The sequence below is a fragment of the Scyliorhinus canicula genome, chromosome 14 (assembly GCF_902713615.1).
Source record: "Scyliorhinus canicula chromosome 14, sScyCan1.1, whole genome shotgun sequence".
In the NCBI taxonomy this organism is placed as follows: domain Eukaryota; kingdom Metazoa; phylum Chordata; class Chondrichthyes; order Carcharhiniformes; family Scyliorhinidae; genus Scyliorhinus; species Scyliorhinus canicula.
Window position 1 is genome coordinate 72561357 of NC_052159.1, and position 19847 is coordinate 72581203.

A 19847-nucleotide genomic window follows, 5' to 3' on the forward strand; every position below is an offset into this window, starting at 1 on the left:
GATTCGTATCGGGAGTCGGGCGTGGGGGGGGGGGGGGAGAATAGCGGGAGGGATGTTCTGGAAGATATCCACAATTCTGAGCTGCATTCAGCAGCCAGGGAGACAGATGCCGGACGAAATCAACCATCAATCTAAAGCAGTGTTTTTTGCCAGAGACAATTGAGGAGCAGAACAATTTCATGTTAGCCATGTCCTCAATCACCAAATTATCTTTACCATAGCAGTGAACAATTCAACACTTCGACCATGCACACCAATGATTAACTTCTCATATAAATGCACCTGGAACCAAGAGTCAGAGCCCCTCATCACTCTGCTGTGAAGCACAGCAAGGATTGAAGCACCATCAATGCAGTACATTTATTGCATCAATGCAAAACTAAAACATTGTATCAATGATAAACCTGCAGTATAAATAAATCATGAAGAAACTTGGTTATCTGCCAGTTTCCAGTAAGATTGATAATGAAGGTCGCAATACTTGAAAGATAATAATTGACAAAAGGATATTTGTCTCAAACCATCTCTTTCTGTACAGTTGTGCTCAATTTTTACTGCCATTCATTCTCCCCACCCAGATTTACAAGGGTGATACCAGAACTGGGAGGAGATAAACATTCATTAAAAATGAAACAGGTTGGATGGACTCTTTTCTCTCCAGGGAATGATCAGATTTGAAAAGGTAGGTTAGAATTGTAGGAGAGTCCAAACAATGGGCATTTAAAATAAAGAATTTATGAGTAACTTCTTTACCCTGAGATATTGGATCTGACTAGATGTTGAAGAGTTGAGGTGCATAGCTAGCTTTCCCTGAAATGCATCTAAGTATATAAGGGAGAAGGAAAGAGAACTTGTTACTTGCAAGATAAAATAAAAGTGGAAGTAAAACAACAGCATAGATTGAGTGGCCCATTTCAGTGTTGTAAATGAGTTTAAACTTGTGAGGAACGAGTTAGGCCAGTGAAAATTCTCCCCTACAGTAGCTGAACAAAAACTGAAGATAACTTACCACAACAATAGATTGTTCAATCCGAATACCCTCTGCTTGACCACACTGACCTTAAGGCGTTGCATTCTCATGGAAAATGTCCCCATCATATCTACACATCTCTACTCGTGCAAAGGTGCCCTCTCGCTGAGTCATAGTAAGAATACTATAGAAATTTATGCATACAAATGGTGACTTTTTAATTAAACGCTCAATCTACTCTCATAAATGTTCTGCAGGGGCAGTACGGTGGCGCAGTGGTTAGCACTGCAGCCTCATGACACGGCGCCAAGGTCCCAGGTTCGATCCCGGCTCCGGGTCACTGTCCGTGTGGAGTTTGCACGTTCTCCCCATGTTTGTGTGGGCTTCGCCCCCACAACCCAAAGATGGGTTGGTGGATTGGCCACGCTAAATTGCCCCTTAATTGGAAAAAATGAATTGGGTACCTTAAATTTAAAAAAAGAGGATTACACAAAGGGGATCAATTAAAAAAATTGTTGCCCAGCCAAGGCTGCAATCTTTCCAAACGTTTGGAGTAGGCATGACAGCAGAATTATGGTACATATATGGGAAGGCGGTGGTGTAGAGGCTTTGTCGTTGGATTCGTAACCCAAAGATCCAGGGTAATGCTCTGGATGTCAAAATATACACCAGTATATCATGGTGCAGACACACACTGATGGACACACACAGGGACCAATCAACATGTACAAACACTGCAGCCAATCACCAGTTAGAATACACACACTATAAAGGCAGAGGGCACCACGGTTCCCGCTCATTCTGGGTGCTGCCTCTGAGTGTAACAAGAACTCATCCAGCCCAGCACAGACTCACACCACGTGCTGAGAGAATCAACTGGTTCGGACAAGGCTTTGGTCTCTAGTTTAAGTTAGCATCATTGAGACCCACAGTCATCGTGTGTTAGTTAGTTAGAAGTAGTTAATAAAATTGAGTTGAACCTTCATCAGTATTGGAAGTGTCTGTTCATCTCTCAAGTCTACACTCGCCAAAACTTCACTGGAGACCTGGGTTTGAATCCCACCTGGGCAGATGATGAAGTTTGAACCACAAAACCATTGCCAATTGTTATAAAAATCCATTTGCTTCACTCATGTCCTTCAGGGAAGGAAACCTGCCACCTTACCTGGTCTGGCTGACATGTGACTCCAGACCCACAGCAATGGCAATTGGGAATGGGCAATAAATGCTGGACCAGCCAGCGACGCCGACATCCCATGAACGAATAATTTTAAAAAACACACCTACAGCATCCAACATCCAAACCCAAACAGACAAGAGCAAAATAAAAATGCTGACAAAGTAATTTTGCAAAACACCCAGAAGTCACAGCGAGTTGCTTGTCTGGGCACAGCATATATATTTTATATTTTGTGAAGTGGATGAAAACCAAGTGAAAGTATAGATAATAAATACATGATCAAGGACACAGTACACAAATCTGATACGAAGACACTTAAGGTGAATCAGTCATTTGTTTGCTCCGAAACCAAAGTCTTTTCAATTTGCGATTATTACCTTGTGAATCACCACAAACTGCAGCATACTCAAGACAGTATATTTTGTGCAGTACTATTTCAAGCATTAGGCTCAATAGTATCCGTCACGTGACAAAATATATGAATATTCTACCTCTTTGCTCCCATCATGGTCTTGGAGGAAATGGGCATAGTTTAAATTAAGATGTTGCGATTAAAATAATATGTAGTTCACAAGGGATTAAACCTACATTAGGCTATTTTCTGGGAACATAAATGTCTGGGCAGAATGGCATTTCCAGAAATAAGTCAATGAGATATACCTAGCTTGTAGACGCAGAGAGTTAGTTGTGCTTCTCACTTTTAGTACGTGTGCTATTAACGTTTAGCCTACACGGCTGGCTAGCAGCAATGCAAAAATGAGAGTGAAATGTGCAAGCCCCTCCTCATCAGCACACGGCCTCCCAATCGGCAAAGTCTCAGCTGCAATACAGAAACAGAGTCTCTTGCGGACCCGGGTTAAAACTTCTGAGGATCCGGTTTGGCCCTCGGACACGCAATGTGCAGGCCCACCAGCATGTGGACACATCCTGGCACTGATTAACCAAACTCCCATCGAGGAAAGAAAAATAGCCCTATTGCAGCGTGGATACATCAAGACAGAAGAATAAGGAAGCAAATCCTGTAGCTGTCTGATGTGGATGTGGGACTGGCCCCTACCATAAGGCAAATTCCCTATCATCTGGGTCCAGAAAAGCTGGCCCAGGTTCAGGAGAAGATTAACCACATGTTTCAGTACCAACTAACAAAGCTTTGCATCAGTAACTGAAACGTCAGAGTTGTGGTCGCACACAATCTCCATGCAAAACTGGAATCCCTTGCAAGAGGCCAAAAACTACGTTGCAGCCCCCCAATCTCCCGGTAATCGGATTGACAACACTGCCTGAATTTGAGCAAATTAAATCGCAGGTAAAAAAAATGGTGAACAGGGAAGAGTTAAATTGACTTAAACAGCTACAGTCATAAGAATTTGCAGAGTAAGAAACCCAGAAATCCTTCCCCCCACCCCCCTCCCCAGAAGGTGACCCAAAGCAGCTGATCTGGCATTAACAACCTGGGTGCTAACCACCGTATAAAAACCCAGGACCCTTTGCACAACATATCCTTGGGAATTGACGAGGCACAATGTTCTGAACTAAATCTATTTGCTTACACCTGACCCCAAAATAAAAAACAGAACTCGGATACCCGAATAGTCTTTCCCCAATAAAGACGGGTTTTGAATATAACTGTGTCGCCTAAACATTAACCAAATTGACGGAAATGACCATATTACGGTCGATGACTTATCTTCAGTTTAAGCTTCAGAAATGCAGCAAGGAACTGACCTTACACCTGCTAGCTGTGCGTTTGACTGTCCAGTGTGAATGAGAGAATTAATGCTTACCTATTGGTTTCCTCTCACATGGAAATGAAATAAAATTAACCTTTCATCAACTCCCCCCCCCCCCTCCCCCGCCCCAACCCCGCCGGCCCCATCACCCCAAGGTTGAATGGACTGGTGTCAATATGACATGAAAAGAAAAATCCACTATGGGGTGAATTCTCCATCTCCATCCCACCAGCAGAGTATCCCTGGCCGCAGGTTTCCCGGTGGCTGGTTTCCCAGTGGCATGGGGTAGCTACAATGCAAAATCCTCTTGGCCCCTAGCGAGAACGACGAATCCAGCTGCCAGCGACGGCGCTCCACCGAGAAACACATGGTTGGGGAGGAGGAGAATTCTTTTTGCTATTTTTAAAATGGATTTTCTACTGAACCAAAATAATGGCCGCTACAAGACACATAACCAACAGAAGAACAAAAGAATCCTCCTCTCACCATCCTGGAATCTCATACCCAATTGTAAGGACATTATAATCAGAAAATCAGAGTTCTCAGATCGAACCTTGTTACGTCTGCAGAGGTGTTAGGCTCATTTCACACCTGTGACTAGCCAGGTCCATTTCAGGAAGGAACCATTGAGGCGACAATGGACATCATGTGCATTTTGAGCATCTTACCCCTTGAGTGCAGTCAGAAGGTCTGCCTGGCCAATGGCTTCCCGTCATAAGGTCCTCAGTATGGATGATAGCTCTTTCAAAATCTAAAGACTGGGACATTACCGTTCCTGAAATCAAAGTCACTTCCAGAGACTGGATAAACATCCCATTTGAAATCATTGTGAAGAAAGATCTCATATCTCTAGTGACTATTTTGAAATATCTATAATCCTTTGAGAAGCGAGAAATCCTCATCCTCAGGCTGTTATATTAACACCAGCTGGGAAGGAGTCCAGCAACCTGCCAGTTGCATCTGTCAAACTCTGATTAATGCCTGCCACGTAGTTTATGTCGTTTTATGTACTCTGGGATAACACAGGCTACAACTGGATGCAGCTTTAACCAAAAGATACTCCAGATGTTGAAGTTAGTTCAATCTGATTTATTGAACCAGTAGCACAGTTAGCACAGTTCTCTATGAGTTCAACTCTCTGCCAACCTAAGTGTGGTTACTCTGTCTGACTGAACCAGACTAGCTCTTAGTCATGTGTTAGAGGTGTGATCCTGTACATACACCCTGACTCACATCAGTGGAAAGAGGCAGAGTGTGAGTGCCTCGTGCCTTTTATAGTGAGATACCACCCTTGAGTGTCTTGCCTGCTCATTGGTCATGTCCTGTTCTCTGTTCATTATCTGCCTGTCTGTGCCTGTCTGTATATCATTATCTGCATGTCTGCATATCATGACAGTCTAGGCACAGAAAATCCATTATACTGCAGGGTCATTCATTTCAAAGATTGTCATGCTGTCGTCTCCAATCAGAAACTCATTGAGACTGAACTCTGCACAAAGAAAACACCCTCTTAACTTTGACTTCTCGGACACTGAAAATCACAGAAACTAATATTTAACTTCTGTGGTTCTTTCTTTGTTACTATCCACTATTGTGAAACTTTCTTTTTTTAATTCACCCCTTACTGTATGTGTATATAGTGGAGTGGGATGTTGCAAACTCTCCCTTATTTCTTTTTGAATGTGAATAAACTGGTTATTGGATGTGAATAAATTAACCTCGAGTTAAATCATAGCATGAATTTGCTGAGAGTTATTAGTAAATTGGATCACACAAAAGGAAGGTTTGGGAAAACAGGCCACAGCTTACGTTGATGAAAATAATTCAAAGCACCTTCTGCTCACCGCCAGTTAGTGGGAGGAAAGAAGAACAGTTTGCTGTCTCTCATGTTCGTTACAACCCTGACAGAAGGTCTGGAGTGGAGCCTGTGAGCAGACTAATCCTTAACTGTCAGCTTTCCAGCAACTCTTGCAACCAAGCTGATGCCAACTGTAATGCTCGAAAATTTATTTGGACCCAGCCCGGGAGGTCAGGAGGAGGACCCGGATATATTAGGGGAGGAAGGTGTCCATAAATTTTGCCCAGGCTTGCACCCCGGAGAGGACACCTGCAGTTCATTTTACACAAGAGTTGACCATGAAGATACAAACTAATTATTTCCTGAGATGACAAATTAGGACAATGAAGATTAAGATATCCTGGTAACAATGTTCTTAAAATAATTTCATGTTAGGGCAGATGCACCCAGGAAGAGCGCATTGCTAGTAATCGACATCTAGGTGTTCCAAATGGAAGACTTTATAAGGCAGGTATGTTTTAAACTCTCTCATAATTCAAGGTAAGAAAGAATGTCCAATAATTGGGGTGCAGGGTGAAAACATGTTGAACTCTGCCTAGTGAAACGCCCATGTGATTAGTTACCCACTAAGTAATATTGAGCCAATGTTTACTTTAGTTTGTTTGTCACGGTAGACGTCTTTTTTTTTAAAATAATTTTTATTAAGATTTTCACAAAATATAAACAACAAAACAATATTAACAGAATAACCATTGTTAAAAACCCAAGAACAACACACACCCCCCTACAAAAACAACTACTAACTCGAAAACAAAAAAAAAGCAAACAACAGAAAGGAAAGAGATAACACCCGCCACATCCCACAAACCCAGGTCCACACTTCTCCCTCCCCCCAAACCCAATCCCCCCCCCCCCCCCCCCCCCCCCCCCCGGGTTGCTGCTGCTGCCGGCCTATTTCCCTACCGTTCCACCAGGCAGTCCAGGAAAGGCTGCCACCGCCTAAAGAACCCCTGTACTGATCCCCTCAGGGCAAATTTCGCCTTCTCCAATTTGATAAACCCCGCCATATCATTGATCCAGGCCTCCACGCTTGGGGGCCTTGCATCCTTCCACTGAAGAAGAATCCTCCGCCGGGCTACTAGGGACGCAAAGGCCAGAACACCGGCCTCTTTCGCCTCCTGCACTCCCGGCTCCACTGCAACCCCAAAAATTGCGAGTCCCCAGCCTGGCTCGACCCTGGATCCTACCACCCTCGACACCGTCCTTGCTACCCCCTTCCAAAACTCCCTCAGCGCTGGGCACACCCAAAACATATGGCCGTGATTCGCTGGGCTCCCCGAGCACCTAGCACACCTGTCTTCGCCCCCGAAAAACCTACTCATCCTCGTCCCAGTCATGTGGGCCCTATGCAGCACCTTGAACTGTATGAGGCTAAGCCTCGCACAGGAAGAGGAGGAATTCACTCTCTCCAGGGCATCCGCCCACGTCCCCTCCTCAATCTCCTCACCCAGCTCCTCTTCCCATTTACCCTTCAGTTCCTCCACCGAGGCCTCGTCTGCCTCCTGCATTACCCGGTATATGTCCGAAATCCTCCCTCCTCCAACCCACACCCCCGAGAGCACCCTGTCCCGTACCTCACGTGGGGGCAACAAGGGGAACCCCTCCACCTGCCGCCTGGCAAATGCCCTAACCTGCATGTACCTAAACATGTTCCCCGGGGGGAGCCCAAACTTCCCCTCTAACTCCCCCAAGCTTGCGAACCTCCCCTCCACAACAGGTCCCTCAAACTCACGGTAGACGTCTTAGGATGTGAAATCGTCTCATGCGATTTGTTGCTTCAGCGGCTGGGAAATTCATATCAGAGTTGTTGGTTGCTACGGGAATGGTAACACTTGGAAATCAGTATCTGGTTTTATTGACAGCTCAACCAAACAGTCCCTACACCTGGAGTCCCTACACCATGGTAAAGGCCTATGTTCAAACCTTCATTTTCTTGTCCTCCCAAGAAAATCTGAGGAACCTGGAATGAAAGTTAATTATAAAGAAAGAGGGAGAGTGAACTCGCTGTGTGGGATTGGCACCAGCTGCAAAAATTGCTGGCCAGAAAAATCAATTTATCCCACAGAGTTCCTGCATTTGCAATCATAGAATCCCTACAGTGCCGAAGGAGGTGATTCGGCCCTTCGAGTCGGCACCCACTCTCCTCAAGAGCATTCTACCCAAGTCCACTCCCCTGCCCTATCCCTGTAGCCCCACCTAAGGGGCAATTTCGCAAGGCCAATCCACCTAACCTGGGAGAGAATGCAGTCACCTAAGGCCGGAATCGAACCCAGGTTCCTGCTGCTGTGAGCAGTGGTAACCACAGTGCCAGTTTAGAAAAATACTACAAAAATATTACAAAACAAATTTTAAATCATTGTGGGTACTATTCAGTTTGTCACATATTCTACATGTGACTAAATAAATCATTTGATGCATCAATGGATGTTGAGCACTTGCCTTCCGAAGACAGGAAGTAAGCATCTGGAGACATATGCAGCACACCTTGTTCAAATAATGATAATACATTGATTGTTATGACTCCCTGGTGCCAGGATATAGCTAGATCACAGGCCGTAAAGATAAACAGCCAAGATAAAAGATACAGGTTCTGCTTTCAGCTGAAATCAGTGAAACTGAAACCGAGATAATGCCTTAGGTTATATATAAACTTACATATCTAATGATAATATTTTTCAAATTCTGTGGCACTCACATAAGGTATCAAGTGTGGGTCCCCTCTGCCACAAATTTGACTTTGCTGCGGCACTGAATTGACACCCAGAAAATCAAACATTTGGCTAGAATAAAAGCAAAATGCTATGGATGTTGGGAATCAGAAATAAAAACAAAATTCTGGAAATGCACAGCAGGCAGGGGAGAGAGAAACAAAAGTTAATGTTTCAAAGCGAATAGGGCTTCTTCTTTGGAAGAATATTTTCATTGCCAATGAAGCTTAACAGAAGGCTCCTCAAATCAGCTGCCCTATATTGTCTCTGGCAGAGAAATGTTTGACATGTTCCATATACCCAATGACATAATTTGTGCCAGAAGGCTGTAACATGCCGAAGAAAAAGAGGATATTCCACTCAAAATGTTTGCATGGAGATCAGCTCAGGGAGGTGAAAGACAAGCCACAGGCTAACAGAAAAGGGAATTGAAGTCGCAAACCACAAATGGGTTAGGATCGCACTTATGGTCAGAATGTCTTCAATAAAGTGGCCACCAAATCTGCTTTTGATCTCAGTGTACAGCAATATAAATAGACTTTAAAACTACAGTGAGATACAAATTGGGCGTCGAGGCCACAGAGGTGAGGGAAGAGGTTGATGGGCAGGTATTGCACTTGCCACAGCTGTACGAGAAATGTTCCATGCAGTTGAAAGCCCAAGTGTTGGAGTATGATACTGTGAGGAGGTTTTCTTTCATTAATTGGAGATGGGAAGGGGACGACATGGTGGTGCAGTGGTTAAGACTGCTGCCTCACAGCACCGAAGACCCAGGTTCAATCCCAGCCCCGGGTCACTGTCCATGTGGAGTTTGCACATACTCCCCTTGTCCGTGGGATCCCACAACCAGGTGAATTGGCCAGGCTAAATTGCACCTTAATTGGAAAGAACTAATTGGGTACTCTAAATTGATTTTTTTTAAAGTGGAGAGGGGAAGGGAACTGACTGGAAAATATGTTTGTTTTTCCATTTTAATAGTTAATTCATGGTATGTGGGCATTGCTGGTAAAGCCAGAATTTATTCTGCATTCTTAACTGCTGAAGTAGTACCGAACTCGCTTCTCGAATACAACTCCAAGTCTATGAATATGTGACAAACTTCTAGACACAGGTGATCAACTTTGCAACAGCACGAACAATAGACAAAAGAAGCCATCAGACTCCTGAATGAACTGATGGCTGGTCAGACAAAGGGAGTTTCAGAGGACAATGAACTACCATCTATAAACAGGAATATCCTGTATTTCCCAAAAACCAGTGGGATCTGGCTTGGACAATGGCCGGTGGTGGGCATATACGTTTGACTCAAATCAAGCTTCCCAGTATAAGAAAGCAGCATCAAACTAATCTTGAGAGAGAAGCTGGGAGTTGCCCAGGCACAGCCATCGCAAGAAGACAGGGCCCTGGGTTTCGAACCCAGAGAAGACATCAACACGAGTGATAGAAGCCTGCCAGCCTCCTTTACAAAGTGTGGGTAAAACTTGTTTTGTCCTATGTTTATCTTGTAAATAATGACACCTGGGTTAAACTTTGAGTAAGTAAACTGGTCGAATGCATCAGAGGTTTTAAAGGTACAACAGCATCATAGAAAGCATCCTATCTGGCTGCATCACAGCCGAGTAGGGCAACTGCTCGGCCCAAGATGGTAAGAAACTCCAGGGAGTCATGAACACAGCCCAGACCATCACGCGAACCTGCCTCCCATCCATTGACTGTGCCTACACCTCCCACTGCCTTGGGAAAGAGGGCAGCATAATCAAAGACCCCTCCCACCCGGGTTATTCTTTCTTCCAACCTCACCCATCCAACCTCTTTCATCGGGCAGAAGATACAAAAGTCTCAGAACACACACCAGCAGGTTCAAAAATAGCTTCTTCCCCACTGTTACCAGACTCCTGAATGATCCTCTTATGGATTGAACTGATCTCTCCGCCCGTTGTATATTTATCGTATCTCCTATGTTTGTTTATGTATGGAATGATCTGTCTGGACTGTATGCAAAACAATACTTCTTACTGTACCTCTGTACATGTGACAATAAATCAAATCCAAATGTCCCAGGATTGTTGATGTCGGTATAGAGGGACTGCAGGTCCATGGTGAAAAAGAGACAATGGAAGCCACAGAACTCAAAATCAACGAAGCACAAGATATCTCGTGCCAAGTGAGCAATATCTTACACCAGCCCACTAAATGCATAGTTAATTCAGTGGATACTCATATAGTGACACATGCCAGAGTCAGGTCCCAGGTCCTAAGCCCTAACCTCTGCAATTGCCTTCCTAAATCTCTCGCTGTCCCCTGCTTCATGGTGGTACTCACAACCTACCCCCACTTCACCCAGGTTTTCAGGTCAACTGTCCCAATGTCCTGTCCTTTGTTTGATGTTAAATTTCTTATCTGATTAAGCTCCTGAAGTGACTTAAGATGTTTAATTATGTTAAAAGGTTCTGTATAAATGCAGTTTGCGGCATCGTGAAACCCATGCCACTCTGATCGATTAGTTTAATTTAACAAAGTTATCTCCAACAAACCTGCAGATTTGCAGAAAGGCAAATCCAGTCCAAGCTAAAATAGTTGCCTATACCTGAACTGAAGGAAGTCTCTTTCTAGCCAGATTATCACTTCCTTGTAACTAACTCAGTCTCATATACAGCATCAAATTGTCACAGGTGTATTCAAACTGCCAAATTGCTTAAATTAATTGCTCTCAAGTTGACACGAGAATTCTTAAGCAGCTCAATGTCGTGTTTTATTTTGAAAGAAAAAGTACAAGCCAGCATACTTTGTATAGGAGACAAACATTTCAGAAGAATTGCAAATGTTAAACCCTCATTTTAGAAAAAGGGTGCAAGGATTAAGTGCAGCTCCAGGTCAGTCAGATTAACCTTTTAGAAATGATAAACCAGGAGAAAAAGTGACAGTTACTTGTATAAGTGTGGACTAATCAAGCAAAGCTAGCATGGATTTCTTAAAGGAGAACATGTTTAACTAATTCAGTCCAAAGATGTGCGGGTTAGGTGGATTGGCCATGCTAAATTGCCCGTAGTGTCCTAATAAAAGTAAGGTTAAGGGGGGGTTGTTGGGTTACGGGTATAGGGTGGATATGTGGGTTTGAGTAGGGTGATCATGGCTCGGCACAACATTGAGGGCCGAAGGGCCTGTTCTGTGCTGTACTGTTCTATGTTCTATGTTCTATATTCTAATTCGACTGCACTTCTTGAGGAGGTAACAGACGGCTGATGTATTGTACATGGACTTCCAAAAGTTGTTTATTAAAAGTACCACATAATAGGCTTGCCAGCAAAATTAAAAGGAACATTGGCAGCATGGATACGAAGTTGGCCAAGTGACAGGAAACAGGGCAGTAGTGAATGGTTGTTTTTTTCTGGATTGGAGGAAGGGATACATTGGAATTCCCCTGAGATTCCCCAGGAGTCGATATTAACAACACTGTTTTCCTTGTTCCATGTGAAATGACCTAGACTTGAAAACTCTCAGGAGGGTAATGATTGGATTCATGAGCACACTAAGAAGTCTTAAAACACCAGGTTAAAGTCCAAAAGGTTTGTTTCGAATCACGAGCTTTCGGAGCACAGCTCCTTCCTCAGGTGAATGAAGAATATAGACAAAGAGGCTTGCAAAATCCTACCAACTGTCCTGGCTTGAGACAATTCACACCTCTTTACCTGTGATTATCCCTCTCTCCAGTTGCTCTGTCAAGACCTGTAAAGACTTAATTACCTGCAAGGACTTGCATTCAAAGTATCGTCTTGCATCATTGACTTTGAGAAAGAGAATTGGAAGTATACATGCAGAAGCCACTGCAGGTAGCAGGCTGAGAAAGTGGTTAAATAAAACATTCAGAATTCAAGGCTTTATAAATAGTGGCATGGAATACAAAAGCAAAAAGGTTATGCTGAATCTTTATAAAACCTGAAGTGTTGTGCCCATTTCTGGACCTCATTGGAGATGGTGCAGGAAAGATTTATGAAAATGGTTCCAAGGCTGAGACTTCAGTTATGTAGATAGACTTGAGGAACTAGGCTGAGAAAACATTTCATACAGGCGTTAAAATAAAGAGGAGTCTTACCAGAGTAGATAGGGAGAACAATTGGGAGAATGATAGAGAAGCACAAGAGATGCATGTAAGGTGAATGGCAAAAGAGCTAAAGGGTACACAAGGAAAGAAAGTGTTTTTTTAAAGATGCAGCAAATGGTTAGGATCTGGAATACACCACGGTGATATTCAAATTGGAATTGGGTAACTATCTGAAGAGAAGAGAAAATGGGAACAGTGACATCGTAATAATGTTACTGGATTATTAATCCAGGGCCCAGGTTATGCTCTGGGAACAAAACTTCAAATCCATTGCAGTTGGTGGAACTGAAATTCAGTTCAGGAACAAACCTGGAAATAAAAGCTGCTTTTAATAATGGTGAAAAGGAAACTATCAGATTGTCACAAAACCATCCAGTTGATTGATGTAATTTAGGAACGGAAAGCTGCCACCCTTAACTGATTGGCCTAGATATGATTCCAGACTCACACAATCTGATGACTCTTTACTGCTCTCTGAAATGGCCGAGCAATGTGTACCAAACTGCTATAGAGATGTCAAAAGGAAATAATGTCAGACAGACCAAGACACAGGAAACAAAAAAGATACGTCGTGCCTGTCAACCTGGCAAATTCCTTCTTATTGAGGTCTTGAGACAAAATTGGGAGAGCTGTTTCACAAAGTAGTCAAGCAACAGTCTGACATTTTCATACCAATCAAATCATACATTGTGTCCAGTGTTTCATACACGTTCATCGCCACTCCTGTTTATGTTCTCTGCTACCAACACGTCAGAAGCAGCAGAGTTGGTGGCATTATGGTATGTAGTCAGGAAGGCGCTTCCCAGAAGCCCTCAACATTGACTCCAGACCCCATGAATTCTCATGACATCAGGCCAAACATGGGCAAGGAGAGATACTGTGATATCATAGAACAGATTAGCCTGGAGAAAGCAGACGTGTTAGTGGTTTTAGCAGGCTAAAAAGTGGATAAATCCCCAAGCCCAGAGAAGATATATCCCAGGCTGCCATGGGAGGCAAGGGAAGAGATTGCAGAGGCTTGACAATTTTCAAATCCTATCCAGCCACAGGAGAGATGCCAGAGGATTGGAGGACAGCTAATGTGAAAACATTATTCAAGAAAGGAAGTAGGGGAAAAACAGGAAATTACATGGCAGTGAGGCGAACATCGGTGGTAGGGGAATTATTGGAAAAGATTCTGAGTGACAGAATTAATCCCCACTTGGAGAAGCAAGGATTAATCAAGGATAGTCAACATGGCTTTTGTCAGGGGAGTTCATGGGCAGCATTCTCCGTCGGCTGACGCCAGAATCGGAAAAAACGCAATTGGGCGGCGAATCGGCCAATTGGGGATTGGGAGGACGGCCATGGAACACCATTGCCGCAGCCTGCAAGGCAGCCATGCAGCTGCGCACGCTGCTGACTACCCAATGTGAACTTGGAGCCACAGGTCGTATGGGTGTTCCTCAGGCTACACCCCTAGGTGCCCTCTGGCCCCAGCCGACCCATCAGCTGGATGGGTGTGATCCAGCACAACCAGTGCCATCTTGTTGGCTGAGATGGTGGGTGTTGGGATTGTAATGTGTATGTGCGGTTGCAGCTTGTCAGCCTCCTGAGTGTCAATCATGGACCCGGCAAATCCAGCATTGGAATGGATTGCAGGGCGGCATGGCGACATAGTGATTAGCAATGCTGTCTTACAGCGCCGAGGACCCGGGTTCGATCCCGGCCCCGGGTCACTGTCTGTGTGGAGTTTGCACATTCTCCTCATGTCTGCGTGGGTCTCAACCCCACAACCCAAAGATGTGTAGGGTAGGGGAATTGGCCACGCGCTAAATTGCCCCTTAATTGGGAAAAAAAAATTGGGTACTCTAAATTTATTTTAAAAAAGGAATCGATTGCACCACACGAGGTGCTGGTGCTAGCCCCTCAATGGTCGCTCAATCGGTCTGGGTACGGCGCCAGTTTTGCTGTCGTGGAAGTCTGTGAGTCCTGCCTTGGCGGCAACACTTTGTCTCAGGAAAGGAGAATTCCACCGCACGTCTAACCAATTTGATTAAAGTTTGTGAGGAGGTGGCTAAGTGCGTAGATGGGGGCACTGCAGTTGATACAGTCCACATGGACTTCAAGTAAGACTTTTGCGAGGTCTCACATGGGAGACTGATCAAGAAGGTAAGAGCCCATGGGATCCTAGGCAATTTGGCAAATTGAATCTGAAATTGGCTTTTGACAGGAGGCAGAGGGTGTTGGTTGAAGGTTCATTTTGAGACTGAAAGCCTGTGTCGAGTTGTGTACCACAGAGATTGGTGCTGAGCCCCTTGCTGTGTGTAGTATATATTAATGATCTAGATAGGAATGTGGTGGGTATGATCAGCAAGTTCAAAGATGACACAAACATTTGTGGTGTGGTAAATAGTGAGGAGGAAAGCGCTAGATTACAGGATGGTTTGAACCAAGTGCAGTGAGGTGATGTATTTTGGGAGGACGAGCAAGGAAAGGGAATACACAATGAACAGCAGGACTTTCAGAAGTAGAAAGGACCAGGGGGACATGTTGAAAGATCTCTGAAGGCAGCAGGACAGGTAAATAAGGTGGTTAAGAAGACATATGAGGTCCTTGCCTTGATTAGCTGAGGCATAGAATTTAAGAGCAGATAAGTTGTGGATGGAGCTGTATAAAACGCCCATTAGGCCGCAGCTAGAGTACTGTATAGAGTTCTGGTCGCCACACTACAGGAAGGATGTGATTGAACTAGAAAGGGTACAGGCATAGAGCAGATGATTCCCCTTGTTAGACATTCTAGAATGAGAGGCCATAGTTTTAGGCTAAAGGGTGACAGTTTTAAAACAGAAATGAGGATAAATCACGCCATTCAAAGGGTCGTGAATCTGTGGAGTTCTCTACATAAGAGTGCAGTGGATGTCCGAATACTATTTGAGTAGATAGATAGGTTTTTAATTAGTAGCGAGAAGAGTTATGGGGAATGGCAGAAAGGTGGAGATGAGGCGGAGATGAGATCAGCCATAGTCGTATTGAATGGTGAAGCAGCCCCGAGGAGCTGAGATGCCTAATTCTGCTCCTGGTTCTTATGTGGAGGAGATTCACAAGGGCGTTGCCTGGGCTGGAGTGTTTCAGCTATGAAGAGAGGCTTGTTAGGCTGGGGTTTTTCTCATCAGAGCAGAGAAGGCTGAGGGGGGACCTGATTGAGGGGTACAAAATTATGAAGGACATAGATAGAGTAGATAGGAAGAATCTTTTCCCCTTAGGTGAGGGGTCAATAACCAGGGGCCATAGATTTAAGGCAGGAGATTTAGAAGAGATTTGAGGAAAATCTTTTTCATGCAGAGAGAGCTAGGAATCTGGAATTCACTGCCTAAATGTGTAGTAAAGATGGGAACCTTAAACATTTAAGAAGTTTTTAGATGAGCATTTTAAATGCCATTGCATGCAAGACTACGGATCAAGTGCTGGATAGTGGGATTAGAATAGATAAGTGTTTAATTAGCAGCGCAGACACGATGGACAAAGGTACCTCTTTCCGTGCTGCAAAGCCTTATGACTCTATGACTATGACCTTATTATAGTCTTGAACTAAATATGGATAATTTAATAATATAATTCAAGAGGTGAGGCAAGAGAATGACTGGCCTTGACTTTCAGGCAGCATTTGACTGAGTGGAGCTCCAGTTAAAGTGAAGTCAAAGGGAACTCTCCATCGGTTGGCATCATACCTAGCGCAAGAAAGGTGGTTGTGGTTGTTGGAGGCCAATCACCTCAGCCACAGGACATTGCTATACAGTTCCGTTGGCTGGTGTCGACAGCGCAACCATTGTTAGCTGCATCAAAAGGTCTGAAATTGGGATGCTTGCTGATAATTATACAATATTCAGCACCATTTGTGACTCCTCAGATAGAGAAGCAGTTTGCGAACATATGTCGCAATACATGGCCAACATTCAGACTTGTGCTGATAAGTGGCAAATAACAACCATGCCAGACAAGTGCCAGGCAATGATCATCTCCAACAAGAGAATTTAACCACTAAACAGTAAAATACTATGGATGCTGGACTTCTAAAAACAGAAAATGCTGGATAAACTCTGCAGGTCTGGCACAATCTGTGGCGAGAGAAACACAGTGCCGTCGAGTCCAAATTACCTTACCACTTCTCCTAGTCATTCAGTGGTATTATCATCACTGAATCATTTACTGTCAACATTCTGGGGGTGTGATCATTGACCAGAAACTAAACTAGCCACAAATGACAACTATAGAAAATCTTGGAAATACACAGCAAGTCTGACAGTATCTGTGAAGGAAGAAAGTCAATTTTTCCAAAGCTTTCCCAAGACATACAAGGTAGTGTAATTGAATACTCTCCACTTGTCTGGAAAAGCAAAAGAAGCTTGACACCATCCAGGACAAAACAACCTGTTTGATCGGCACCTCATACACTACCTTAAATATTCACTCCCTCCACCATCAGTGCACAGTATAGAAGACGCACTGCAATAACCAAGGCAACACCTTGCATCCCATAATCCCTACCACGAAGAAGGACTGGGGCAGCAGACAAATGGGAACACCACCAATACCCCCAAGCCACACACCATCCTGACTTGGAACTATAATGCACTTCCTTCACTGTCACTGGTTCAAAATCATAGAACTCCCTGCCTAACAGCACTGTGGGTATACCTACACCAGATGGACTGCAACAGGTTCAGGGCACTCACCAAAACCTTCTCAATGACAAATAGGGATGACCAACAAATGCTGACCAAGCCAGCAATGCTCACATCTCAAGTGGTTGTTACCCTTGCTGCTGACATACGTTTTTGTCCTACTAGACATCTGGACCGTTGGAGCTGGCTCCAGGTGATCAGTTTTTCCAAGATTCCTTTTCTAACTATCAATAAACCACTCTTTAAACTAAATCACACACTCTTTTTGTGTCATAGCAGTTATTTATTTAATCTCCTTCATTACACCACCTATGCTGACCATTCAGCAACCATTTGTTTTCCACTCCCCACCCCCACTTAGAATAGAATAGAACAGTACAGCACAGAACAGGCCCTTCGGCCCTCGATGTTGTGCCGAGCAATGATCACCCTACTTAAACCCACGTAACCCGTATACCCGTAACCTAACAATCCCCCCATTAACCTTACACTACTGGCAATTTAGCATGGCCAATCCACCTAACCCGCACATCTTTGGACTGTGGGAGGAAACCGGAGCACCCGGAGGAAACCCACGCACACACGGGGAAGACGTGCAGACTCCACACAGACAGTGACCCAGCCGGGAATCGAACCTGGGACCCTGGAGCTGTGAAGCATTGATGCTAACGACCATGCTACCGTGAGGCCCCATACTTCGTTTCAAAATATTGTTCATCTGCAATAACTTCCAGTTGAAAAGGGGAAAGATTAACACCCAAAATCTATAATTATATCCTTTCCAGAGAACAAAATATCTGCCGTCTATTCTGCTGAATGATACTAACACTGTTAATCTTTTAAATTCCCAACATCCATAGTATTTGGATTGGGGGAAGGGGGTGGGGGGGACTGAACGCTTTCCCTCCCAAGATCCACATTCTGATAAAAAGTCAAAAGATCCAATGGTCTCTATTCAAAATAATTGAAACACTTTTGTAAATGATAAAGTCTCCTTTTGAAAATGCACATATTGTGCTGAATTGTTTTCTGAAACAAATAAAACAATTTTGCCTATGGCAAGGTTGTGAATGTAACTATTTTTTTTAAAAATCAAGCTTCACTCCATGAACATGCAACTTTTTCCTTTGCAAACCGATCAGCCCAGAGCACCTGTTTGCCTGTTTGGTGATGGAAAATGATATTTAAACAGAGAGGCGGAACAAGAATCGGCACCAGGCAAATGGGAGATGAGTGCAGAGATTTTCTACTCAACCGCATTTCAAATTGTTTACAGTCGGGATATTGCAGGACATTAAAAAAGGGTCGGTAGTCGAATAGGAAACATCTATTCAGTGAAATCACACAGTAAATATTTACCATCCACCCATGGCGCCAGGTTCTGATTGTTGCGAACTTACCGATTTTCGCTAAAGAGGCTAGTAATATCCAGAGGGTGATCTCAAAGGGAACCTGCACATGATAATAATCCACGGAGAACACACTCAGTCGCTCATCCTGGCTTGCAATGTTTCTGGAAAGGTGATGTTTGGAAGAATCTTTGTGCTGGTTACTATCCACTGTCTCTTGGTTATACTGAGTTGAATCGTTTGCAAAAGTGGCCTCGACGTTGTTTGAGAGAGATACAAGCACAATGAAATACATCGGGAGCAGCAAAAGGCAGTCAGCAGTGACCGGGAATGATCTATTGGCTCTCCCACTGGCCATGGTCACGGTTAGTAAAAAAATAAATAAACAACAAATCACTTCTTTACTCTGCTCCAAAGTGGCGCACAGATTCCTATTAAATTCCAAAGTTTTACACTCAGTAGATGGTCCGATCAAATCTTTCAGGCCTAAGTCAGCCTCTTATGAGAGGCAGCAAGGTTCAGCTGAACAGGTTGAACAGGTATAACAACTTGCACCGCCCACTGAACGTGCTCATCGCTCACATTTACAGCTCCATTGATACCTGAACGCCGCCCAGCGTATGAACTTTCTGCCAAAGTACACAATTATCCCAGGAAAGCAGGGCAATCTCCATCTGGCTGGGTGCTGCATAACAATTGCAACCCTTGTAGTGAATGACGACGTGTTTCGATCTTACATAATTGTCCTGAACAGGTTTCTACCTCTGACTGAGTTTCTACCTTCCCAAGAAGCTTCCAGTGGCGGCAGGAACGCCTCCCGCTTTGGGAAAGTAGATGCTAAAGGTACAATTCAGGGATCTTGATAAACACACAAACACTTCACTGAGGCGGCCCACGCTTTTGAATCAAGCCGATACTTTATATCATCTCTCATTCCTGCTACTTTTCCGAGTTCCATGAAAGTAACATTAGGAATGGGATTTTTTACAGACCTGAGTATGGGAAAGAGGTGCCGGGGGAAACAATTCAACTTGCTTTGATCAGGAGATAAGATGCGATGATCATGAAAGCTGTGGTATTGTGTAACATGAATGAATAATTGTGAGGCCAGGAACCGCCCAACATCATTAAAAGTTACTTCAGTTTCAAACAAGAGTAATTTTGGACCAGGAACATAGAACAGAAATAGGCCATTCAACCCGTCGAGCCTGTACTGTCATTCCTGGCTGATTATCCACTTCAATGCTTTTTCCACGCTATCCCATATCTCTTTACTTCATTGATAT

The 19847-nt window shown here is 44.0% G+C and overlaps 1 protein-coding gene across 1 annotated transcript in view; it reads right to left on the reverse strand.

The window, feature by feature from the left end:
• Positions 1 to 19213, reverse strand: part of slc9a2 (solute carrier family 9 member 2) — a 94425-nt gene extending 75212 nt beyond the window's left edge. Inside the window, exon 1 of the mRNA XM_038818720.1 lies at positions 18613 to 19213. Within this exon, the coding sequence (XP_038674648.1) occupies positions 18613 to 18919 (307 nt within the window). The 5' untranslated portion in view covers positions 18920 to 19213. The remainder of the gene's footprint in view (positions 1 to 18612) is intronic.
• Positions 19214 to 19847: the final 634 nt, after the last annotated feature.